The sequence below is a fragment of the Xiphophorus hellerii genome, chromosome 22 (genome assembly GCF_003331165.1).
Source record: "Xiphophorus hellerii strain 12219 chromosome 22, Xiphophorus_hellerii-4.1, whole genome shotgun sequence".
In the NCBI taxonomy this organism is placed as follows: Eukaryota; Metazoa; Chordata; class Actinopteri; order Cyprinodontiformes; family Poeciliidae; genus Xiphophorus; species Xiphophorus hellerii.
The window spans coordinates 5,961,260-5,988,512 of record NC_045693.1 but is presented as its reverse complement, the minus strand read 5'-3'; the positions used below and the strand labels follow the sequence as shown (position 1 = coordinate 5,988,512).

Here is a 27,253-nt window from a genome sequence, read left to right as displayed (position 1 = left end):
ATTCATGTTATTAAGGGCCACGGGGAAGGACCAAAAGGCCACTTGTGGCTCCGGAGCCGCAGGTTGAATAACCCCTAACATAGAAAATCTCTAAGTTATTTTTTTTTAAAAAGCAACATATTTTTTAGTAGGCTCTTTTAAAATGTATATTTTTGGAATTTTATGCAATTTAAAATTTATTAGAAACTTTAATTTTTTTAATATTTGCGTCATATGATGTAGGATTCACTTTTTGATTAAGATTAATAAACTTTAATGATTTATTTACTCCACTCAAGTTGCATTAAATTTATGTCAGTTAATCCCAATCTAATAAATTTCCATTCAGTATCGTTTCAATCTAGACAGAAACTTAAAATTAAATAACCAAACTACTGAACAGATTCTTACCAGACAGATGTAAAACTTTCTAGTTAAATTATAATTAGGGCTGAAACTAATGATTATTTTAGTAATCGGTTATTTTGATTAATCAAGAAAAATGGGCACTTTCTTTTTTTTAAACCACTCAATACAGTATTAGAAATACATCAAAGCATACAAATAACTCAAATATTTTTTTAAATAAGAAAATAAAACATTTTCTTGCCTTAAATGCAATATAATAGTAATCCTTTAGTGAACGCTTGTAGCAAAGGATGCATCTAAAAATAACCTTTTAAGATCAACTTGTCAACAACTTGATTAATACAGTGCGGAGCTAATCGGTTTATTATTTTTGTGACTAACCGATTCATAAATGGAAAGCAAAAAGTGCTTTATAGGAAGAAAAAAAAATATATATATATATACTGTATATATATAAAGAGATGGAACCAGGTGAACACTCGAGTTCTGGATAAAACATATCTAAAAAGGGTTCCCCCTCATCTTAAATGCAAAATGTATACATATTTTAACAATTTTTTGCTTAATATCTGCTCCAACTGTATTCTTTCAGCAAATGGTCTTTTGAGTCGATTAATCGATTACTAAATTAGTTGACGATTATTTTAATAATCGATTAATCATGATTAATCATTCCACCCTTGTTATATTAATGCTATAAACACCAGAAGCTTCGTTTAACTCACTTGTTAATCAACAATAAACACATAATGACACAAAAACACAGAGATTTGTATCTCTTGGGCCAGTGTGGATTACACTTAACAGTTTTATTTGGAATATTAAGACAATGAAGCATAAGCCAAGCACCAAGAGTGACAGCTACAAGTGTCGCTTCGTACGGCTCTTATTAAAAATGAACAGATTAAAAGACTGGATTTTTTTTTATTCTTTCTTAACTTGTCTTGAATGGTTAAACGGATAAACACAGAAAGGACACTGAAATGTGAAACTAATAATGCCATTTACACGCTCCACATCTTAGACAGCAGAAGAAGAAAAACTAGGAAACAAACAGTGAGGGGGAAAAAAAAGCAGAAGAAACGAGAGCAGCGGTTTCCGTCTGCCTGCGGCGGTCCCCGGGTTTGAATGACCATTAGCTCCCATCATCGTCAAGTCCTGCATCCACATTGCAGCTACTGTGCATATGCAGCATTAAAGTGACAGAGGATTGCAACCATTGTTAAACTACACTCCATAGCATATCAGGGAGAAGGAAAATAACTTTCATACATATTTTTTCTTTTTCTGTTTGCATATAACCAAGCTGTTTTTATTTATTTTTACAATATATCTTTGTGGAAAGATAAGAAACAAAAAACAAGACGTACTGTTGCTTTGTGGCTGGTGGGGGTATTGCTGTCGCTTTCAAGCTCAAATAGTGTGACAAAACTGTGTCATAACAGCAAAAAGTGTGAAAAAAACAAACATACAATAGGACCTTTTATTTATTTTGTTTGTGTTGCTGGTTCAACGTGTTTTATACGACCGGGTTGTGTGTAAGACAAGCAGGCGAGGATAAACTCCTTTTCTGTAAAACTTTCTGCTAAATCTACAGGCTAAACGGCGAACGTGTGCTACGGTTAATGTCGGACATTTCCCATGGGGAAAACTGGGCCTGAGGGGGAAACGACGGGGAGCAGAGAGGTTCATAGGGGTCACGGAGGTCACCCCTCACTTCGCTGGCTCCGTCCACACACACCGTGAAATATTTCAGGGACCCCCTGCCTGTTTTATCCACACTGCAAAAACACCAAACTGTACCAACTCTGTTTAGTCTTGTTTCTAATGAAAGTGTCTTTTTAGACTTGAAACAAAGCAAAACTAACTTACAAGCAACTATTCAGCAAGATATAGGAGCTTGTTTAAGGTAAATAGTTCCTTAATATTCATGAAAAAGTTCTAGTTCCCCTAGTACTTTGGCAGATAAATGTACTTAAGACAATTCCTCCATGTTATAAGTGAAATAATCTGCCAATGGAGCTAGCTCTTTTTCATCAATATTAAAGATGAAACGGGCGTCAAACTCTTAAAGGCCAGAATGCATTGAAAAAACCTGTTCACAAATTGTTAAAATATCAATGAATTCTGCAAATTAAATGATATTACTGATTATCTTTTCAGTCCCTCCAGGATTTCATGTTTCTTTTTGGGATTTTTTTGCAATAAAAATCCAAGTGTTTGTGGTGCTAATTTGGAAATATCTGCAATATTTCTGACAGTAAATGCAACTTTTTATTACTCTCTGTAAAGATCAAGGACTATAATCTGACATCAATTAAGGCTGAGGCAGCTGTTTAGTACAAATAAAGTTTTTGACAATTTTTGAGAAAAATCAGCAATAAACTCCCAATTATTAGTTCAGATATGCAGGGATTTGTTGATTTTGCATAAATTTCCACGATAATTCTCAGCAAACTGGAGGGACTGATTGATACAATTTGACAATAAACAGATAAAAACTGAAATGATTTGATTGGTAACATATTTAAACACACTTAGTGTTTAGTCTAGAATCTAGAGGGCCACATAAAAAGCTGCGGTGGCCCGGATTTGGCCCACGAGCCTTGAGTTAGACACGTGTGACTTAAAACAAGCTTCCTGATAAGTTGCTTTCAAGCTAGCTTAGTCTTAATTCAAGTGTAATAAGATATTTGCACCAGAAATTAGATAAATACTTGGTAAGATTGTGTGTTTTTGCAGTGTTAACACTTGTAGGTTTCAGCTCACGAATCTGGTCAGCGCAACATTTTCGCCGCTTTGTTTGCTCTCTACAGAATATTGGATCCGTAAACTGAGAAATTATGGTAAAATTATAATTTTTCTTTCTTTTCCAGATGAGTTCAAGTAAAATATTCTGGGGATTAGGGCAAACAAACGACAAGCGTGGCTGACCGAACACTTTCAGACACAGATACATGATTAAAGTGCTATTTACTCAAAGGAATCTCTTGCCTTCTCTACGGCCCCATAAATCTATACAATACTACACACACTTTGTTGCTTTTTGACTGAGTTGTAGGACCTAACTGCATTTTAAATTTTTTTATAAATAAACAAGTTTAGGTGAAACAATTTTAAGAACACGCCAAAGTACCAACAGGACGCAGAAACCTGCAGAACAAAAAGGCCTCAGGTTTCGACACTGCAGTCACACCTGCCTCCCTGTTGAACAACAACTAAGATTTCTTTTACATATAATTATAAAAATAAGTTGCACTATCAGAAGAATGTTGTAAGATTAGAAGAAAAAAGCAGTTTTATGAGAATAAAGCTTTGATTGTTATCAAGTCCATGTGTCTTTTTTAAAGTTTGGCCACTGATAATTTGAAGCTGATGTTTTAAAAGATTAAGGAAAAACTGATACCAAAGTACAACGTCACAAAATGATCAGCATTCCTCATTTTAAAGTTTTTATTGTATAAGTTCCCAAAGTATTATTACTTTATTATGGCATTATTACGACTATTGTAATTTACAACTTTATCCTTGTGAGATTATTCTCATAATATTACCACTATTATTGTGATATTACATCTATTATAAGACTTTATTCTCATACGACTTTGTTTTCGTACATTTTATTCTTGTAAATTTTCGACTTTATTCCTGTAATATTACAATTTTACTCTTGCAATAATGCAACTTAATTGTTGTATAACTTTATTCTTATTCGACTTTATTCATGTAATATTACGACGTTATCCTCATGATTTCATAAACGGATCGGTGGACGTCAAAGTGTCAGACATTAAAAAAAGTCACAACAACTTTGAACACGAGGAAGTGTGAACATGCAGCATGAGGTTCAGATTTGCGTCTGAGGAAACGAAAAAGTCCTGCAGCTGAAAACTGGTTCTGTCCGGTCCAATCTTTGCATGACATATTACTTTATCTTTAATTAAAAACATAATAAAATGTTACAAATCTGATGACTAATTTAATTCTATATAACTTTCTTATTTCCATTTATTTGGGTGTTCATTAGCCGACTGATTGGGATCAAGACAAACTTTGATCTGAATCTGTAATAAAATAACAGCTTGGATAACACTAAAGTTTGGTCACAGACATTTTCTTTAAACATAAGGAAAATATTAAAATGCATGTGTGATGTTGACTAAAAAAAGAAAGGCGGTGTTTTCCAGACTTGTTTTAAACGGATTGCATGTTCACACGTCCCAGGAAGTTTCACTTTTGCATTTTCTTGAACAGTTAGGGGAACCAACACTGTTTCCTCAGGCAGCTCAGTTTTTTACTGGGAAAACACAGTGAATTCAAACAACCCTGCTGCTGTATTTTCTTTAATACTTGTTGGGTTTTACATGATTCGGTTAAAAACACGCTCGCAGTAGAGGATAAACTGCGTTTGTTATTCCAGCTGCAGACCAGAAACTGTTGGACCGCGATGCCTACAGCAGAACAGCAACCTACTGACCCACTAACAGCCTAACACTATGTGACAAAAGACTAATACATGCATTAGTGAGTAACAGTAACAAACTAACCTAATTTAACGATCAGCTCCTAATTAGACGTAGCACCACTAAACTGCAATCTTTAATGTGCAAGAAAGTTAGTGAGCTTAAAGCTCATGCACCTCTTCACGGTTATTCGGCCGGTCTCATCTGAACGGACCGAGTTAAAGCACCTATTGCTCCAGGTTTAGACTATCAAGCAATGAGACCGATGGCTACTGAAAGGCACAAAGGTAAAACTTATTTACAGAAGTGACAGGGCAGCCAGCGGTTGCCAAGTCACACCTGAAATGTTTGAGAATATGCTAAAAAAAAGAAAATGAAAATCTTTAGGTGCGAAAACAGTTTGGACTCAGAGCTACACTTTGATTTGCAAAAGTATGTTTTCCAACATTCTGCATGTAAAGACGAATGTAATAGAGCAGAACAAAAGGGATGTTTTCCAAATAGAAGTCTGAAAAGTGTGGCATGTATTTTTATTCTGATACCTCTAAATAAAAACCAGTTCTTCCACAAGAGTCAGAGAAGTTGTGTTGCACCTTTTTCTCGAATCAGTTTTTATTTATATTAAAATATAAGTATTCATTGACTACAGGCAGCTATTTAAATAATTCTTGAATTGAAAACTTGTTTCAAGATGTTTTTCAAAAGAGAAGTTATAATTTTAGATAATATCCACTATCCATATTTTTCTAATTTAAAGTAAAGATAAACATAAAATTTTGCAAAAAGATATTTTTTTGTGAGCGGTGAAAAATGATATAAGAAATAAGTTCACATAATTTCCAAAAAATAAAATCACTACTGGTGCAAATTCAATGCAGACATTGCAGGAAAAATGTAAAACCCTGCATTTCTTATTACATGTACATTTAAATCATTAGTTAGGTCTTCATCATTTTTTACCAAAGTTATAAAGAGCCATTGTGGAAGGTCCAAAGAGCCACTCGCAGCTTTGAAATCGCAGGTTGCTGACCTCTGGTCTAGTCAAAGTCCAGAGCTAGAACCTAACGAGAAGCTGAGGCACAAGTTAAACGCCATTTATAGACGTTCTCCATCTGATCTGCATGAAGAATGGGGAAAAAATTCAGTCTGTAAAGTTGGTCAACGTACCATTAGATGCAATAAAGTATTCACTCAGGGGGGCAAATACATGCCACACTTTTCAGATTTGTATTGTTTAAAAAGACAAAAAAAAAAAAACAATCTAATAACTCTGAGCTGCTTTCTGCTTGCCTGTCATACAAAATCCTAGAAGAATACTGAGGTTTGTGGTCGTAAGGAGGCAAAATGAGGAAAAGTTGAAGGTGTGTTCATGACGAGACGCCTGTTAGCCACAACGTTAAACGCTCTCGCAGAAATCTATAAGAACGTGTGAATTGGATGATGTTACAACCCAAAGCTACAGCGGTTAACTTCCCAAAGCCACACGACAACCTCAGGGCGAACCCTGCTTGGGGTCAAAGGTGGGACTTTCTCTTTGAATGATGGTGGGTCTGACAGAGGCGTTCCTAATATCATGGCCGACTGGCATTGTGTAAACTTGGCAATGAGTGGACCAGATTTTTGGGTCAAGAAAGCGGGAATGAAGGCTACGCAACAGCTCAGGACAAATAACACTGCAGAGCTGACGACAGCAGAGTTCCTGACTGTTGGACGAACACTGATAGTGAAGATATGACTGTCATAATGAATAAATCAGTTTACCGATCAGAATCCCTATGCCTAGGTTTTAAAGGGGACCTATTATGCAAAATTCAAATTTTGGAAGTTTTTTGTACTTCCATTTGGGTCTTAGCTGCTTCTGAAAACAACCCAGCGCTTAAAAAAAAAAAAAAAAAAAAGGTGTCTGGAAATTGAGTCATTTCAAAAACCTCCAGATTGTTCAGTCACATTCCACAAGCACTGTACTGCTACCTAGCAACTCCATCCCCATTACCTAGCAACCCAAGCAGCACTGCAGCACATTTGGTCAGCTGGTTTTACTGCTGTATGTTTTGTTGTTGATTTACAATCACTTGCTGCGTTCTTTTTGACTTATGCTTTTTAAAGATGCATAGTTGTATAATTGTGCATCTGTCTACAGCCATTTTCACGCAAGAGTGTAAAGATTGAGTTGGGGGGGCAAAGGGATGGTAGACAGCAGCTTATTTAGATTTAAAGTGACAAGACGCACCAAATGAGCTCATTCTAAGCAGAACTGAACATGCTAACATCTCATTATCCAAAAATGGTTTTGTGGGAAAAAAAAAGAAGAATGGAAATGTTTTGTATAGACCAGGGGTGCCCAAAGTTGGTCCTCGAGGGCCGGCATCCTGCATGTTTTAGATCTCTCCCTGCTGGTAGTAACAAGCTTTTCAGGATGTCAAAAGGTTGTTACTTTTGGTAACAACCTTTACTTTTGGTATTTTGGTAATACCAAAATACCAAAATCTTCTTAGGCCTTCTAAAGAGCCATCCGTTAATCCAGGTGCGTTAAACCAAGTAGAGAACTAAAACATGCAGGATCCCAGCCCTCGAGGACCAACTTTGGGCACCCCTGGTACAGACCATAGATCTATCCTAACCTGTTGAAGGAAGCATAATAGGTCACCTTTAAAGTGGCTTAGCTGATCTCATGCATGCAAACAGGAGGCAACGAGTGCATCGTAAATAACAGGAGGCGCCTGCAGATGCCCTCTCCACTCTAGTAAGGTGCTCTATGAAGTGTTTCTGAAGGTAAATAGGGACGCACAAAGTGAACTGTACAGCTTGAAATAGTAATTTGGTATGAAGAGAGAGAGGGGGGGGCATGCAGGCAGGTGTACGAGTGGGTTGGTGGTCGTGGTGGGGGTTCAGCACAGACGTTCAGCACAAAAATAGGAACCTGTTCAGCTTAAAAACGTGCTCGACAGACAGCATTACACTGAATATAATCATGTATTCTCAGTGATGTAAGTTAATACCAAAAACAGAGATTAGAATGAACTTTAGATTGTTATACTTGATTCTATTCTCCAACAGAAAGGAAGCCAAGTCAGTATGGCCTCTCAACGGGCAAAGTAGTTCTGTAATCGGCCCGTCTTATTTCACCTTGAGTGGCGGCTCCCTCTCTAGCCAGCGAACTCGTACTTTCTGTTTATAGTGATACTCCTTGAGGAAGTCCTGCAGGGCGGGAGGCAAAGGCAAGGAGCCTATCCCGTCGTAAGTGGTCCATCGGCAGATGGCGGCACGGGCCAGGTGCTGCAGGGTGAAGGGGAAGGTCCGGTTGAGAGGCACCGTAAGCAGCGGCTCGAAGAACATGCAGGCGCTGGGGTCCTTGTAGTGCTCCAGAAGTCCGGTGACGGTGGAAGAGTGGAAGACGCATGGGTCGTGGGCGTCGAAGCTGAAGTTGTGGTTCCACTGCTCGATGCGGGCGTGCAGCGATCGGTTGTAGCGGCGGAAGCTGACGGAGAAAAGGTAGTCCTCCTGGGCCGAGTCACGCAGCAGGAAGGTCCCCTCCGGCCGGCCGTCCAGCAGTGCCTCGGCCTCGTAGCGGTCCATCACGCCCCAGTAGCAGGGCAGGGCGGTGAGCTGCAGCAGGTCCGGCACCAGGCAGTGGATGTAGTCTATCTGGGTGTGGACCTTCCAGGGCCCGGGCTGCTGCCGGCTCTGGTGGCCGTCTCCGGAGGCGTGCCGCTGTTTCGGCCTGCGGGCTTGAAGACATAAGGTGGTGGAGTCCTCCTCAGAGTCGCAGTCTTGGGACGCCGCCGTAGCCCCCAACATCGATCCGCACGCCCCCAACGATGCAGCGCCCGCTGAGCCGGACGCTCCGCCGGTGCGCGCTTCCCCGGAGACCTCGCCAATGCTGGGAGCCATCTTTGGTCCAAGTTTGTAGAGAGAGGGGCCCGGCACTGAAGCCTCCAGAGTGTGAATCTGTGCATTGGGAGGTGGGTCAACGCCTTCCTCGATGCTGAGCCTGCGGCGCTCGCGCAGGCGCTCTTCTTCGTCCTCCGGCGACGGGTGGGCCGGGTCGAAGGCGTCCAGCAATGCGGTGGAGGAATGAGGGCTGACTGGCGCCGTGTGCTGCTTGATCAAGTGCCACTTGTGTGCGAGGTCGGAGCCCGGCGGGAAGGGGCAAGTCTCCAGCATAAGCTCGGTCAGGTGGATTTTCCGTTTGGAGTTGATGGGGTTCTTAGGGTGTGAGCGCTGCCGAGCAGGTAGGGGCAAGCACAACCCGACCGTGTCGCTCAGCCGCTGGCGCAGCGAGCGAGTGTTCAGGCTCCGCCCTCCAGATCCAGAGTCGTTGATCTCCTGGATGGAGCTGATACCGTAACGCCGATCACGGCGGTTCCCACAGCCTCTCAACCGCCCAGAACGCCGGTCCGCTTCCAGAGAGCTCTGGGTTTTTGTTGAGCACGAGTGCTTCTTCTTGCCCCCCCAAGGAGCATGTCGGGAGTAAGAGTCCCTCCGTGCCATCGGGACACCACCAGATGTTCCTCTGGAATCCTCCGACTCCTTATCGATGGAGATCTCTACGATCTGAGGGATGTCCGACACGCAGTTATGATGGCGGCGTCCTGTGGCGACTACCGGCACTGGCATGAGGCTCCATGACGGGCTGGTGGTGGCGGCGGCAGGGCCCCGGGTCTCGACCGCGTTGTCTGCCTCACCCAGATCCACCACACACTGCACTGTTTCTACCTCTACTCTGCTTTCAGCCGATCCCGTGCTGTGGAAGAGAGTCTGGCATCTGCTCTTCAGGCTGCTCCACATGTTGCCCACTGTCGTCAGGAAAAGGAGCCCCTCGGACCTGAGAACGACAAGAGATGAGGCGGATTAACTCAGAAATTTATCCAAAGCAACAGCATAGAGGTGCATTCACATCAACCCTGTTTGGTCCGCTTTAATCTGTTTGCCTAGAAAGTTTGGGCATTCGTTTGGGAATGCGTAGTCAAAATCTGATGCAGACCACAAAAAGTGAACTCTGGTAAAGTGAAACGCAGTCAAAGCAAATAGAGGCACACAAAGATATAATACATTGTTTTTAAAAACAGAATAAAAATACTGTATAGTATTCACATAATAATTCAAGTACACCCTCTTAAAGATAAACTTTCAATTTAACAAACATTTAAAATTGGAACTGGAAGACATTTTAAACCAACTAAAACAACAAATAAAATGGATACTGAAGTCTTTATACAAAGCTGCCCTTCAAGAAAGGCTAACAAATGCACCAGACTAAAGACTTAACATGCTGTCTATTAGAAACAAAAAGAAAAAAAAACAGTCATGCAAATGGAAGTTATTGGGCTTGTTTTAATTGATCAAGCCATTAATTTATTTATTCCTTAGTGCGACAGGTTTAACTGCCGGGCATTCTGGGTAAATACAACCAAAACAAACACAGAGGTCAATTGCTAGCGGGAGAAATGACTCATCGTCTTTTGCTAAAAACAATAAAGAGAAATTTTACAACGGCTAGAATCTGACGTTACTCCATATTTATTTACATTTCCTGAAGCAAAAAGTTAAAGTGTTAAAGCTTTTTTGCCGTTTCCTTCAATGGTTCTTGGTGCAGTGCCCCCACAGGCGAGGAGGGGAACAGGTTTTTCAAAGGCTTTGGCAGTGTGAAAAAGAACAGCAGCAGCTGAAAATGTGACAAATGTTGCAACTTTGGTCCCAATCAAATCAAGTCTACCAGGTGTGAAAACAGCCTTAAACTGCACAGAAGATCCATAGAGGAATCTCCTCCGTTTCATTCCTCAGGCTACTGTGTGTGCAGTAATTAGACATGGTTGAAGTGTAACAGGGCCAAAGCGTCTGAGAGGTGGGGGAGCGGTGGTGGTTTTAACAGCAGCAGATTTAGGAGTTGCCAGGCAGACGTGAAGAGACACAAGGCCACGGCTATAAATGAACCTAGGATCTGCTCACAGCTGATCTGCTGGTATGTACTGTATTACAGAGCCAGTCTGGACCTGACCCGAAACTTTCTCTGCAACAGCAGCAGCAGACAGACGGGGCACAATCGCATGCTTTCTCTCCGTCTCCCCCCTCCCTTTCTCACACACTTGCTGCTGATTTATGACATTCAACGCCATTAAGTTTTGACAGGGATTTGGAGGGAATGAGACGAGACTTTTCTGGGAGCGGTACTTTTAACATTTTTTCCTCGTGAAGTTAATTTAGTTCATAGGATTTCTTAGAAAGGCATTCAAAAACAGTGATTTATTTCATTGAAAATTAACATAAAGTACCAAACTTATAGAAAAAGATATAGTTGCCAAAAAAATGGCAACTACTGAACTATTTTTTTGCATGAATCAAACAAATTAGTGCATGACTGTAAAGTGGACGGAAAATAATGCACAGACTCTAAAGTGTTCATTTAAACCTTTTAACACAATTAATCACATTTTGTTTTCTTTTTATTTTCCAAACAAAAGTTCCGGTAGGAACTTTCATATTGCGTTTCTGGTACGCCAGTAAATCTGACGCACAAGCGACATCCACAAAAACAGTAATGAACGACTAAGCCGTTTCTTTTGGCTCACTGAAGTTTAATTTTTGCGTCCAAAAGCAATCTGATTGGTCGCTGGAAAAGATTTTTGCTGTGTTGAAGTTAGGCTAACTCCTTTTTCGTACATCAGTGAAGCTATTCAAGCCTAAAATATGTAAAAGAAAAATAAATAAATTAAGTACATAGTTTCCAATTAAATGACAAGACAAATGGATATAGAGAACCATTACTGATACTATTACAGGAGCCACTTTCTCCACTGTGAAGCACGGTGGTGGCAGAACCATAATGCGGAAACGCTTTTCTTTAATTTTTTTTGCAGTGACTGGTAAGCTAGTAGAACTTAGTGAGAAAAAGTGGAAGAAAATCTGTCAGGAGGTGGAAATGGAGACTGGATTTGAGTTGTCTTTCACATGCAACAGATCAGTTGCATGTGAGAAATATCTCCAGATATTAGAGGCGAAAAAAAAAGAAACATCCTTTCTTTCCACGTCACTGTTTTGTGATAGTCTGTCAAATAAAACGCAAGAAATTTGTTGCGACCAAAGTGTGAAAAGGGCAACGTATTTTAGTAAAGTTTTTGCAACCTTCAAATTAAGTTTGATAACCACTATTCATGTCAGGTACGTTGTGTTCGCTAAAACATGCTTTAAATATAGAGTAAATACAAGATGGCAGAATAGCAGAACTGAAAGCAACACACTTGTGTTTAATATAATTTAACTCTTTTTAAAAAATATGTAATTTATGAATAAAGGAAGATGGGAAAGATTGAATCTCTGCTGCAGTCGGTGGGAAAACCGCGGAAAAGATCTGAACATCTTTAATAACAGATATAAATGATAAAAAGGATGGTTATGCATTAAAAACAGTGACATAGTGGAGCATACAAATACAGAAATTCAAAACTTGGAGTTTGACTCCAAAAGATTATTTGTTTTTATACAAGCGCTATAATGAAAAATTTAGAGTAGAACAAAATACGGATCTCCCCAAACATTACATCAAGTCATGCAAGATTCTCACATAAATACAATTTCTCCAACTTATAGGGAGTATCTACCGCTAAAATATATGTTTATATATTTCAATATTGATTAAAGTTGACCAACTTATTTTTTGCACAGCAAAAAAAAGCAACATGGATTATCCATCCATTTTCTCCCAGGTTGCATTGGGTTGGTGTTGTAGTTAAAGGACGTGAAACAGAGCTTTTCAGATGGAAAATAAATTTTTAACAAGGTATTTTCAATAATTAATAATAAAAGCAGTGTTTAGATTAATATTTGAGAGGGGGTGGGGGAATCTGTTTTTCTGCAGGGTTGAATTATGCAATAATCTTTTGGAATTGCACAATAAAGCTGCAGTGTTTTAGAAAAACAAGTAATTCCAGTAACGACGATGTTAACTTTCATCACTAAAACCTCTGAGGTGTTTTCACCAATACATTAAACCTTATCCAGCTGGCTCGATATATCTGCAAGCAGAAAATGAATGAATGATCCCTTTAAATCTAAACCTACTAAACCTAAAACTAGTATTATTAGACACTTTTTAAAATGGTAAACACAAAAGCAAAATATGGATTCAACGTAAATAGAAACTACTTTGAGTCAAGTTAAAACTGATTTTTTTTTTAATGTTGATGAGATAAAGTTTTAGTTCTATAAAATAGAACATTTTGGAAATTCTTTTAAACACCTTTTAAAAATGTTTAATGATCTCTTGAACCACTAATGACAGTAAATGTGAAACTCTGGCTACAATTCAGTCCATAATTAAATAAGCTCTAGGTTGTGAAATATGGTTAGAATGGAAAATAAAGGGATGTGCTGTGGTGGCGCCGGGGTTAAGCACAACCCACATAAGGAGGCCTTAGTCCTCGACGCGGCTGTCGCAGGGTCGATTCCCTGCCTGGCAACCTTTGCCGCATGTCTTCCCCCTTCTCTCATTACCCACTTTCCTGTCAATTAACTATCAAATAAAGGCCACTAGAGCCAAAAAAAAGAATGGAAAATAAAAACAGAAAAAGTCAAATTTGGAAAATAATAAAGTGGATTTCATACAAATGAAGTGATGCAGATTTCTTCTCCAAATCTATCCAAAAAAAAACCTTCAGTGGGGTTGTAGGTGTGGGTTGATGCACGATCTCCTTGTAATTAGTGATGGCTCAGTCTGCTACACTAGCTATGATGCGAGCCCAGTAATCAGATTATGTAAGGGTCAGACATTATTGACAGAGGAATGTTGCTAACTAAACTGACTGAAATCCCCTCTGCTGCCACAGAACAGCGTTATTTTCAGGCCGTCAACAAATCAGTTTGATCTTTGTCATGATTTTGTAATTTTTTTACAATTGAATTAGCAAGATTAACTGGTGCCGTCTCCAATAGAAATCAGACATAATCAAATTAGGAACAAAAAAATCAATGTCTGACCAAGACGCTGTAATGAACTGGTTGCTGAAACGACAGGATCCAATAATAAGTGCCAATAATCTATTGATATTAATGAACGTAGCCTAAAAAGCAATAGAAACTACACCAAAGTTATAGCTTCCAGGTACAGTAGTTTCAAATGATAATAAACTGGAAATCAATATAATGACGAGTCACTCACCTAGTCGCAGATTTTTCTGTAGAGGAAATCTAAAATATTAAAAATATCTAAAATATTTAAAAGAAAATGCAGATATAGAACAAACATAAGACACTAGATGTTGGCTTTGACGGTTTTCACTCTGCGTATTGATGCATATTAAGGTATATTTGGTGTTTGACTCATTAACAGATAGCTATAAGTCCAATAGCAGATCTTCATAGTCTGAATCTGTGCCCTGTGCTCAATAAAGGTGTTTTTTCACAACCCACCAGTCCTTAGGATTAGCAATGCAACAACTAATTTGTCAGATTGAATTTGACAACCTTTCCTCTCGATTGGTTCTTATCAATGATTAGCAAGTCAATCTGACTTTTTGCCTTGCATCAAACAATAATTACAATTTCAGAGTTTAATAAAAATAAGATAAGCAATGGACCTATGCTCTGATGGTTAAATTGGGATAATCTTGCAATTCCTTGAGATTCTGTTGGATACAGAGTTACCACTTCTAGCAAACAATCTGAAAAACATTTTTACTCTTTTGTGCTGTCTGGTGTTTGAAAAATATGAAATTAAAATCAAAATCCAAAAGGTCAGAGCTGAAAGAAAACCAGAAGTCTGTTTTGGTGAGAAACAGCCTGATTGATGCAGGTTTACTCAAGAAAAAGAAAAAGGTGCTTTACTGAGAAAAATGACCATGAATCAAAAAGTGTCAAAATGATAAAGCTTCAAAATCTTTTAAATAAACTAGAAATTATTTGATTATCTAAACAAGCAATAATGTAGAATAGGAAAAACATAAAAAGGAGGGATTAAATGAAATCTTCACACTAATCAAAATATTTGTAGTAAGTTGGTTTTTTTACTCCAGCTATGATACCAATATATTTACTCCCATTAAAAACATACATTTCCATAAACTCCAATATGAACTACAGATTTCTCCGACTGGTAGAAAAGGATGGTTTCAATTCTTTATAATTAGGGATGGTGATTAGTTTTAAGAGGCTTTGGCAGCAACAGACTGAGGTCAGCACGAAGTTGACTTGAAGAAGCAGGAAGGATTTGTGGCGGATTATCCATCCTGATCAAAGGTCAGAAAAAGACGATTTTTCAGCATCAAATCTCTTTCTGGGCGTTCAGATGTGAAGTGGATCTTCTAGTTGGATGTTTGAGCTCTAAAATGTGCAGATTATTCTCATCCAGGTGAAGGTGAAGAATCTCATCCAATAGACAGTCACTAATTAGACACAAATCAAATTGGTCCAAATCTCCCTTCTATTAACGATTCATCATTGATATGAAGGTCAAATAAAGTCAATTAGTTTTTCTTTCCTACCCAGCCACAATTTTCTTAATTTTGGTAGATAAGTGATCGACCAATACTTACTTGTGAAGCCGATCTTATCTACCTGTGAGGTTGGTCATCCCACTGTTGCCAACTCAGCAACATTCTTGCTATATTTAGCAACATTTCAGACTAAAAGAAAAAGGGTATCAACAAAAATTGGAATCGGCAGGTCAGGCTTTTAAAAGTAATGTAATGGGCGATCGGCCAGAAAACTGCAATCGTTGCACCGCTAAGAATCATTAAATGCAACCAAAATGAAAATCAGATTTTTGAGTCTGTACAGAAGACAACAAATAATTGTCTGTTATCTCATTTTCTTTCTCTCTCTCTCTCTCTCTCTCTTTTTTTTTGCAATGATACATTAATGCAGTGATGTCCAAACTTGTTGCCCCGGCTGCTAAAACTGGCAAATCTTAACTCCTGGCAGGCCACAAAGTTCATGAAACAAAGCAAAACTGAGTTTATTGGGGTTTTTTCTTCCTTTTTTTTTAGTTTTGCCTGCTTAATAGGCCTGTCGTGACACATTTTATATTGTTTCAGAAGTTATTGCAATAAAAGATAAAGTTGTTGTGCAAATGGAAAATATTGAATTTGTTCTAATTTATTATGTGATTAATTGATTTATTGCTTATTGTGAGAGGCCTACTTAACTATAAGCAAACATATTTTAAATCTAGACATAATTGAAGATACAAAACATAAAGGCTTTGTCCTGTAGAAAGAAAAATAAACAATTTCCAAATTTTTTTGTGTCATCAATTACTTTCTATTTCGTTGGCCAAATTTGTTGCCACCTTGACTTATGTTCAGGGGGCAAACAAAATAATTTCAAGGGCCACACATTGGACACCCCTGCTTTAATGACCAATTATATGATGCTTTTAGTTTTTGCCAAATTCATGACTACAACTGAGGAACTCCGGCGTCGTGGTCAACAATCTGTCGTCCTTTTGGCGTTTAAGACAACTTTATGAATTGAGTATGATCTACCACAACCATGAAATCGTTTCTGTAAACGTATATCTAAGCTCAGAGAAAGCCATTGTTCGATTCCCCCTAAACAACCGTGACGGTGGCCAACAGCCACAGAACTCCTTGCCCGATCCGGTCCACATCCATTTTGAGCCATCCTGAAACTGAACCAGGCTACTTTTGTTCTCCAGCAGCCCAACACGCCCTTCCTCCTGGGAGCACAGCAATCTAAGAGAGGGCTGGTGAAAAGACAAGATTCAGGGAGAGAAAACGCCTTCCCCGCTCACGCCAGAGTTAATGAGAGCTCTGCGGATGCCTAACGTTTTATTTTATAACAAATACGCGAGACGGAATAAAAACATCCGGAGTAAACCATCTAGTTTTTATTGTGTGTGTCATGGAAATCTCATCCAGCAGTAGTCGCTTTAATAAATTCACATTTTATTTAAACTATTTAAATTGATATAAATATTGAGGATGTAATAGCAAAAGTTTTAATGTGTTTGATTGATAATAACAACCAAAACTCTTAAAACATGTTAAAACATTTTATTAAACTTAAAATACCTTCATATTAGTAGATTATCATTGTTCATTTGATCTAATGTCATTGGAGACAAGTAGTTAAATATTTTCTGAAAGTAGAATCAGATCTTTCAGCCTGGAGGTGGAAACTTTCTACTTTAAGTTTAAAGTGTGCTTTATGCTGCAGGTGGACATATGAACTATTTTCTCTCCATCTGTGTATTAATGTGTTATTAGAAAATACTGTTAAACAACGTTCTGTATTTTTTGTTAATCTTTCAAAAAAATACACTTGTGAAAGTAGGTACTCCATTTGCTTCTGCAGCATTTAATAAAATATAAACATGATATTTCTATAGTCTTTTTGTCAGCCAATGAGTTGAAGTAATATATTAATATCGAAAAACGTCCACTGTAGAGAAATAGCGTGGAATATTTCAAATGCATAGTTTTATTTTGGTTAGGTTCCTAAAAATAAAACACAATTTAATTGAAACTACAATGCAAATTTGAGTCTAAAACATGTCTTCATATAAATGATGGACATTCCTAATTTATTAGGTATAAACAGCAAATAATTTTGTTCGGAGATACTAGTTAGCTAGCTAGTCTGGTCATTGCCTTCCCATGTAAGTTCCCTGGATTCTCATCTCCCTTCAATGCTCGGTCTGGGATTTCTCCCATTAATCTCAATTTCTCCAGATGAATTTCATCCTGGGGCAATCAGTGAACAGAAGGAGAAGTTCTGAATGATGACATCCATTTTCTGTGCCGTTTTTGAATTGTAGTTTACCGGTATAGAGTTGTAGTTTGGTGATGGCAGCGGAGAAAGTGAACAAAGCTGTTTACAGCGAAGGCAAGATGACAGAGTTTATGTCCCTAAAATATTTCTTTTTCAGTTTTTTAGTAGTAAAAATGCTCTAAAGGAAGGAATCTTTCCTTTTGCTTTAGTAAAAGGAAATATTACAGTTATTACACATATTACAGTTGGTGGATGCATTTAAACACACACAAGAAAAATCAATAGAGTTCTTAGTTTTGATGTATTTTATCAACAAGAAAAAACAATTATTGACCCGACGATCATCAGAACTGATAAAGAAAAAAAACTGACTGGAATTCAAAGATTTTACACCCAATCTGCCCTGATCAATGATCAAAAACAAATAATCACTCTTAGGTGTGGAAGATGCAGCGTTGGATTTAAAAAAAATCCTCTCAATTGTCTATTTTCCATATCAGTTTCAATCAGAAAGTCAAAGGAAGCATAAAAGTGTGTCTGGCTTTTTGAGCGCAAATAGAGCTGCAGTGATTTGTTGACATAATCAGTGAAGTTGACTATAATAATACACTGACACAAATGTTCTTAGTTCAATACATTAAACTATTTTTCTTTAAAGTTTTAACATTTTCATTGTGGCTTAGTAGCCATCTTGCAACACAAATGTTCTCCAAAATAAATAAAAAATCATAAAAGGTTCAGAACAGAACAAAACTCCAGAGATTTTGTTTTTGGGGAGGATTTAGAAAACAAAAGGTACTTAGAAGATATTCTTTTCTCTAAGTCTTGTCAGCAAACGATTAACTAGATGCTTAAAAATACGTGACGACCACTTAAAGTCAAAGAGTCGGATCAGAAACAGGGAGAAACGCAAGCTAGCCAGTCACTCATGCTAATCCTCAAACATTCAACGAAATCAGTAAAAAATTATTTACTTGGAAAGAAATTGCAGGTTTGTGTATGTTTATGAGATACATGTTGGGGTCGAGTTAAACTAATGGCATTAAAACATGTGAGATCATTTGAGTTGCACACAAATAATCATGTTCTACAGAAAAATATATATATTTTGCAAAACCACAACACTTGTGGTTCAGTAATTTGTAAAAGTGGAATTCAGGCAAAATTAAACTGAAGGAAAAACAGCTGAATATGGGAAGAAAAAAAACATGTCTCTACATGTTTATGTTCACCTGGGCAGAGCAGGTGAACATACACTGGTAAGCACTTTACACTTGTAAAGTCCTTTGAGAGGCCAGTGTGACTAGAAAAGTAGTACATAAAATCCAGCTAATTTACATGTAACAAAAATTTGAGTTTACTCTAAATTGCTGTGTGTGAAGAGAGTCCACTGGGGTTTATATGAGTGTGTTTATAATTGCTTGTCCCAAAGTTTTCAAAGGAAAAAATTGGCCTAAAACATGGAAATACCTCAAATAAAGAGTGTGTGGATACCCTGTAAGGTTTTGTTATTAACTGCTATGTATGAGGAGCTAAGCAATCACCAACTGGGGTAACGCAAGTTTTTTATTCGTGTGAGTTATGTGTTAACATGCAGTTTGGGCAGGAATCCAAATGGATTTTATGCAGTGAAAGGTATGTTGACTTCAAATTAAATCACATTTAAACCAGTCAAACTCAAAATATACATATGGGTAATAAAAAGCGGGAACAGTCGATGTTTGAGGTTCTGTATTGATGGATTTTTATGTGGAACGCAACTCCAAATTATTTACAGAAAATAAGCAGTCATTTCTTTTCTCCGTAAAGTACATCTAAAATATTTTAAAGAAAATACAGTTTAGTAAGTAGAAATATCTTTCACACCATTGTTGACATTCGCAAAGCAGCCAATCCAGGAGTGCCATTAATTTTCATTCGCACTGATTGGCAGAAATAAGGAAGACTTTAGATGTTAGCTTCTGTGGTAGTGCCAAGACTGTTTCCACTGTGTATATTAATGAATATTAAGGCATATTTGTTGTTTGAACTGTTAAAATATTCAGTTACAATTGTGTTTAAAGGTGAATCTTTACCATTTGTGAAGGATTGTGATCACCAACCCTTGGAAATATCATGCAATATCATGATGTTGCACTTTCCAATATCACATTTCATGTAGAAGATGTAATTAAAACATTTTATGTTTTTACTTGGAATTGCACACTCAACTGATATAAAGACATGTGATCACTCTGAATGTTAAAGATTTTTTTAAGTTGGAAGTGCAGAAATGATTAGGGCTTCATTTTATGTATATTAGTTCACATAATTTGAGGTTTAAAGCACAAAGCACAGATTTCTGGAATGCAAAGTGAAATTTGCAAACAAAAGTAAAAATGCCCTTTTTTGAGCATTAAACTGGTCAAAAGACAACCTGTAAAAACTTGTAGATGCAGCAATTGGAGCATTTAGAAAACATCAACCTGCCCTGAGAGTAGGATTTAAAAAAGGAAAAATGCATTATCTGTTAAAATCTGCATTTGCAAGTCTGAGCTTTACAAAAAAAATGGTGCCTGGAAATTCCAGTTTCTTGCCAGATTAACTGCTGCACTCTACTTTTGCTAACTGAATGAAATAACTAAAATCACCGATGTAATATATATAATAATATAAATAGGATTGATTTGAATGTGAATCCAACCGTATTGCACTGGAATGATTTTAACTAAATCAAACACATTTAGACTGAATTGGACTGCATTGCATGCAACTAGATGTGTATTTAAGTTTGTCGCGTAAAGTAACCCGATATCACTCACGTTGTGAATTGGTGCTTTATAAATAACCCGATTGTCAGTAAAAACATCTATAAAAGACATGATGCGATCATAGCGGGTGTACAGAAACCGTAGGGAGGCCTTCGGGTTTCTGGAGGCCCCACTTTCCCCTTGTCACTGGCAAATTAGCGGAGCTGCTAACCCGTTAACGACCGACAGCAGTCCCAGCACACCACTAAATGTAGCTACAGACCTAAGATAACATTATCGGCGCTCACCTTCGACAAACTAGCCTGATCGGTTCAGACAAACGCATAGAAACAGCCCCGTTCAAGGCCTAAACAGGCCTTAAACTTAGCAGCTAACAGTTAGCCTTTCCAGAATAGAAATTTCCTAACATTTTAGTTAGCTTTAGCTAGCGAGGTTAGCATGCTAGCTTGTGACAATTATCGACAGAAAAATGTAGAAATAAAACAAGCCGGTGTAGAGTGGTTTTAGGTTGTCAAGGAAACAAAGGTGACACGTTAGACAGGTGAGTTGCTGCTTGAATTAGTGACTCACCCCTCTCTTTCTGGAAGCCCTACTCAACGTCTCTCTTTGTCTGTAAAAAATGGCTATGAAGAAAAATCGGGCATATATCCCCCCAGAGGACCACGGCGTCGGACGAAAGCGCAGAACGAACACTGATTCTTGATGGTATCATCCCGAATATTTAAAAAAAATAAATAATAAATCCCTAAAAACACTGGTCAGAGCGACCTGAACGCTAAACTGATCTTTAACCGCCGTGACAGTCCGTTCCTCATCATGGTGGGACTCCTCTTCTCTGCCTGGAGCAACCAATATGACGGCTGTCTGAGCAGACACGGAGCCGGGGAAGAGGACGGGGCTCAACGTGAGGCAGCCTCGACTGACAGCGGCTCGGGCCAATGGAGGACCGCGCTGGGGTGACTACTTCCTCCGGAGCGGATAGGGAATGCCCCGGCACAGGCTGGACTCAGGCGTGCCCGGCCACCAATGGGTGTGAGGAGGGGGAGGAAGCTCTCCGCTGGCTGCTACTTGGAAACGTGGAGCGGCGAAGGGGATACTGGTTCCTGTATCCAGGCCTGGCCGAGGATGACGCCAACAGGGGCGGTCCTAAGGCACTTTTACCAGGGGCCCCGGGTGCGCCCAGGTTTTTCTGTTCTGTTTTTATTTATTTATTTATTTATTTATATTTTTTTCAATAAATTTCATGGGGGACACAAAACAAAACACTCAAATGCATTTCAAAAAGTCAATATTTAAAATTAGCATTTTGAAATAATTCTCTTAAAACAGGTTTTCCAACTTTATACATCCTTTTTATTTGTTAGTTTTGTATGTTTCTTATTTTTATGTATGAAATTAGGGCCAGACAATTTATCGGTTCTGATTTCCTTAATTTGGGGGAATCGGTGATTGGCCAATCTGTCTGAATTTAATATTTTGTAATCATGTTATTTTATTATTGTAAATAATTTCACCACAATTTTGATAATGATTGTAACAAAATTATTTTGTTGACAACCCTTTTTTATGATGATAACGAGACAATGACAAAAATTACGACGTGTGTCATTGATGACTAAGACATGATGACATGTCTTTGAGTTTTTGTTGACAAGACAAAACTGGATGAACATTTTATTGGATGCTCTGTTAGACAGATAAAATGTATGATATTTCAGGATAATATAATTATAATTTTCAGGCAGTCCAGGCTAACTGGTTCTGTTATTGTTGAAAGCAAAGTCAGAAAAATAGACGATTGAGAAAAGTAAAATCTGTTTTTATATGTATACATATTCAGACAATAATACTTGTGATAATTATACTTCTGTGAATGTGACCACATCTAAAATAAATAAAAGTCGTATTTTGTTTGAATTACCTTCAATGTTTATATTTGCTTGTGAAACTAAAGGAGTAGTAGTATTATGTCTTTATTCTGCAAATATTATGACTTTATTGAAGTAGTTTAGATAAAAATCTCTTAGTCTGGCCTTCATTTCAAATCTGTATGTCAGGTCATACATCACTTCTGCAAAACAGTCTTAAAGACCAGAAAATAAATGATAATTGTTAATAAACTCTGAACATTTAAGTCTGCCCTGGTCCTCTAAACAAATGAGTGAATAAAAAAAAACCATTCAATGTGTTTTCTTATCAGATTTTTCTGAAATTTTTGCAAACATTTTGCTGCAATAAGAATTTGGTTAAAAAACTTGTGAGAAATACAAATGGGTGTCAAAAACTCTGATCAGTTACCTTGTGTGATGTCACCAGAGGCATAGAAAATGGTAGATCTTATCCAACTTATTTTGAGATTAATCTCAGAAATTTTCTAGACTAATTGTGGACATTTCTGAGTTTTAAAAGTAAAAAATAACTCAAAAACATTTAGAAATTTTTTGATTAATCTCAGAAAATTTCAAGAAGAAACATGAAAATATCATAGTTAAAGAAGTTGAACATTTTCTAGAGGAAAGATGGAAATTCAAAAGTCTAAAATCTTCCACTATCGAAACTCAGAATATTTCTGAGATTAATCTGAAAAATTCAGAATTTTTTGGCAGGAATTTACTCATTTTTTTCTATCTTTAATGGTCCTAATACACCATAATAAAAGCAGTCCAAATCCATAAGGGTAGAAATACTTTAGTATTATTTAATAGTTAAGTGGAGCTGAGGTGGAGAGCAGGAAAAACCTCCAGTGGTCAGAACAAATCAACTTCTACATCTCACTAATACTGATCTGATTTTGTGTGTATGAAAGAAAAGAAAAAGGAAATTGGATTAGCACTAATTTCTCCATCAGAAGTAATTATGGTCTCACATTGTATTTATTTTTAAACTTTAATTGAGAAATGCATCTCTAACTGTCCAATCATCAAACAACTTATGCTTCCAAGACACCTTAACTGACCCTCACAGTCAGACGGAGCAATCTAATAATCTTTAATCTATTGCAGCAAGCATCTAATCCACCTTCAAATAAATAAATGTAAAATAATTAGTGCTGTCAGCTAACATTTGTCCCTGTGTATTCACTTAGCACAGAAATACATCTGGATCCAGATCAGACGAGATTTGGATTAAAGGCCTAAAATACGCTTTAGGTTGTGTGTAACAGGGTTTTATTTTAACAATATTATAGATGTGAAGTTTGTCAGAATTGGTTTATTTATTCTTTTAATAAATTTTGTTCGGTCAAAAAGTTATTTTCTCACATTGCTGCTCTTGACGGATGATGGTTACCACAGCAACCAGTAACTTGACAGCTCGTCCCCATATTTCTGTCGGTCGTAACTGCGTTTTCTTTACAAGTGTTATGTTTTAACACGTATTTTATTTATACACAGAATTTCGTGTGTAATTTTGCCATGTTTTGTATATGTTTTTAACTGTTAACATCATTAATATTGTGAGTTTTAGCTGTGTTTAATTTTACAACCGTTAGCTGCTGTTAGCTGACGTTAACCAACTACTTGATTTTCCCTCTTGATGTAATATAAACAGTGAACCGAGTATGTTAGTTGTGAAGTCAGCCTACTGGACCTGAGACGAACAAAGTCTCAGGTCTTTATATACAGCATATAGCTGTAAATATTGGAAATAAATCTAATTTAAGCAAAAACACCATAACTAACATTATCCTTTCACAAATACCATTAGAAACAACTTGAATGAGCTAGCTTGTTGACGCAGAGCTCCCAGAGGTCTACGCTGTGGTGACAAAGCTCCTGTCGCCATCTTGTGGCTCTAGGATGGAAACATTTTAGGTAAATTTTAATAGGTAAAGGGAAATGCATTGTACCGCAAACAGTGTGCGAAACTGGTTTTTGGACTTTACAAATCCAAAATCAGGATTGTCTTTGGACAAAAATTAAGAAAATAATGGGGATACTTGAATAAACCAAAGTGCAGAGGGATATCTGTTAAGTTATAAAGGATATTTAGTAAGAGTTCTAAAGTAGGGTGACCAGACGTCCCCGATTTCCGGGGACAGTCCCCGTTTTAGATGGCCTGTCTCCGGCTGAAGATGTCCCCCGAAAAGTCCCCGATTTTAGCGTTTTATGAATGAGAAAGAAAAAGTTTCCTATAAATTGATATTACGGTAGCCGCAGACTCCATATATCAGGGAGTAGAAAGCGCGAATGAGCGTGTTGCGCGCAGCAGTTACGGTAGCTTCTCGCACTACTGTTAACGTCACAGAGAAGAAGAGCAGCAGAGCCAACCGCCAATAAAAATCAAGAAGAGCAGCGCGCGCTGCCAGGAAGGACAACAAGCTGGAAGAGGAGAGCTCGAGTTTTGACCAGCTTCGAAGGGGAGCTAGCTTGATAAGCTGAGTGAAGCTCAGGGTTAATTCAAAAGTGATGCGATGTAAAACTACTATGGATTCTCTTTATATTGTACTCTACGACCTTATCTCCTGTCGCAAGGGGTTTGAATATTTACAGTCCTCTTAGAGCAGCCGTCAGGGCTTATTACAAGAGGAAAGTCTCAAGGTGCTCCGTGGCAATATGTAGAAAAGTAGTTGCCCTCTAAATCAAATGACTTGTTGTGTCCCCCTTGGCAGCAACAACTGCCCTCAATAATGCTATATACTGCCAATAAGTTTCTAACCTCACTGGGGAATTTTAGTTCAGAGAAACGTTTTTTTACTTCAGTCACATTAGAGATTTTCCAAGCATGAAGGTTCAGTTTAAGGTCATGCCATGTAAACTCGATTTGATTTTAAGTTTACACTGCAAAATCTTATGAAAGCGTACTTGTTCCATAGGCAGATTATTTCACTTCTAACAAGACATTTTCCCATGTTATTACTTAATGTATCTCCCAATGGAACAAGTTTTTTCATCAAAATTAAAAAATTATTGACTTTATATCTGCTCAAATGTTACTTTTAAGTTAGTTTGCCCTATTTCAAGTATATTAAGATATTTGTACTGGAAACTAGACCAAAATACTTGGTAAAATTTTGTGTTTTTGCAGTGTAGTCTTTGACTAGACCACTTCAAAAGCTTCCTGTTGTTTTTTCAGCCATTCAGAGGTTAAACGCAGCGTGTTTTTTTTTTTTTTCTACATTTTTTTATTTGTTTTTTACAGGGACAGTGCATATTAATAACAATTCTGTAACTGTGCCAGAGTTAGCCAGAAGACTATTTGTCATCTGCCTACACTGAAAAATAGAATAAAACTCCATCTTTAAACAACTGAGTTAATTTGCTGCATGTAATCAAATTAAGTTGTTCATACTTAATTTATTTACGTTTCCTTAACATGACAACTTAATAAACTCAATATATTTACTTGGATAAACTTAATTTGATTACTTGTAACAAAATAGCTCAACATTTTTAAGTTGAATCTCTTAATTTTTCTTTTTTCAGTGCAGATGAAGGGATTAAAAGTAAAACTACATGAACAAAATAAAGGATTGTTGTCATGTGTTTGGAAATTTTGGTATTTTAAGGACAAAAATGACAATAATTCATATAAATGGCAAAAATAACAAAATCAGGCAAAAGAAAATTTTTCAAAATCAGTTTTTTTCATTAAAAAAATGTATGAAACTTAAACAAAAACTGCAAGTGTGTGTCTGTGTTTGGTGAGTTTTTAAAAAAATCCAGAAATTGTACTCAAGTAAGAGTAGAAATACTTCATAATGAAATTACTCAAGTAAAAGTAAAAAGTACAGCGTAGTGAGAAACTCCTAAAAGTTTTTTTTTCATAAAAGTTACTACTCAACTTTGCTGCAGTGCCTAGAAAGAGGTCATACATAGCTGCATACGCTGCTTATGCCTTGGGCCGGCTCCGGTGTAAATTACAGTATGTAAACACAGGAAAACTCAAAAGCACAAAGTCATGAGTGCTTCCTGTCCAACAGGAAGCACTCAACTTTCCAAGCGGTAGATTTTGACCATTTTGGTTTTGCAATAATCATTTGAGCTGTAAATAAACAGACATTACTAAATTAATCTGAGGAGTTGGCAATAACCCCCCTTTAAATAAAAAAAAAAGAAAGTGCAAATGCAGGATATGTTTTTGTTAGTTTTCTCTGTTGCTTTTCAACAACCATAAAACTGGCTCTTACGTCTGCATGATACATGCAGGAATGTGGTCTCTAAACTTATGTTCACAGATACTCTAACACGGTACATGAGAGAACTGAGGTCAAAGTAATTACTCTCCATCATCTGAGCTCCAATTATCTCATAAAGCCCACCTGTTAGGCTATAATTATCATTATTATGGTAAACATGTAAACCTATTTTAGAGATCCCGCAAAAGAGGAATAATAAACAGATCGCCATCAGAAATATTTGACTCAACCGAGCTGATGATAAGGTCGTTTGAAATCTAAAAACAGGTGTGCAGTTTGAGTGTGTGAGTTGTAAAGACGGCTCCAGCACTGAAACATCATATGCACGGCGTGATACATGCAGTCTGCCACAGCGTATCACTCTTACATATCAATGTAGGAAGTGTTCAGTTTGAGGCAGATGGTGAAAGCAAGAATTTCGAAAGAGGAGGCAAAGCGCTAACTGCCCACTGTCAGAGAAATGATGAAACTGCACTTATCACATGAACCTCAAGAACATCCACTTTTAAATTTGAGCTGCATACACTGCAAAAACACAAACTCTTACCAAGTATTTCTGTCTGTTTTCTAGAGCAAATATCTTAAAACACTTGAAATAAGAGGATACTAACTTATAAGTAGCTCTTCATTAATACATAGGAGCTTGTTTTAAGTCAGTAATTCATTAATACTGATAAATAAAAGTACTAGTCCGACTGGCAGAGTTTTTTCACTTTAGTTTTAAGTGACAGTAATACTTTTGTTTTTATCTAAAGTTGCGTTTCCATTGACCATATCATTGCGCAACTGAATTTTTGAAAAACAAATTCACTTTGTGAAAATACACCTAT

At 37.5% G+C, this 27,253-nt stretch overlaps 1 protein-coding gene and 1 long non-coding RNA gene across 2 annotated transcripts; one reads left to right on the top strand and one right to left on the bottom strand.

Annotated features, from left to right (window-relative positions):
- The first annotated feature begins 1,956 nt into the window (after window positions 1-1,956).
- Window positions 1,957-2,543, top strand: LOC116713154 (uncharacterized). The gene is made up of 2 exons (XR_004337803.1): window positions 1,957-2,181; window positions 2,239-2,543. It is a non-coding gene; the product is annotated as an uncharacterized LOC116713154 (long non-coding RNA).
- Window positions 2,544-3,783: 1,240 nt separating this feature from the next.
- On the bottom strand, window positions 3,784-21,401 carry socs5b (suppressor of cytokine signaling 5b). Its single transcript, XM_032553158.1, has 2 exons — window positions 20,858-21,401; window positions 3,784-9,636 (listed from the first exon to the last, which is right to left on the bottom strand). The coding sequence occupies exon 2, from the start codon at window positions 9,597-9,599 to the stop codon at window positions 7,929-7,931; it is 1,671 nt and encodes a 556-aa protein (XP_032409049.1). The 5' UTR covers window positions 9,600-9,636; window positions 20,858-21,401; the 3' UTR covers window positions 3,784-7,928.
- Between the last annotated feature and the right edge of the window lie 5,852 nt (window positions 21,402-27,253).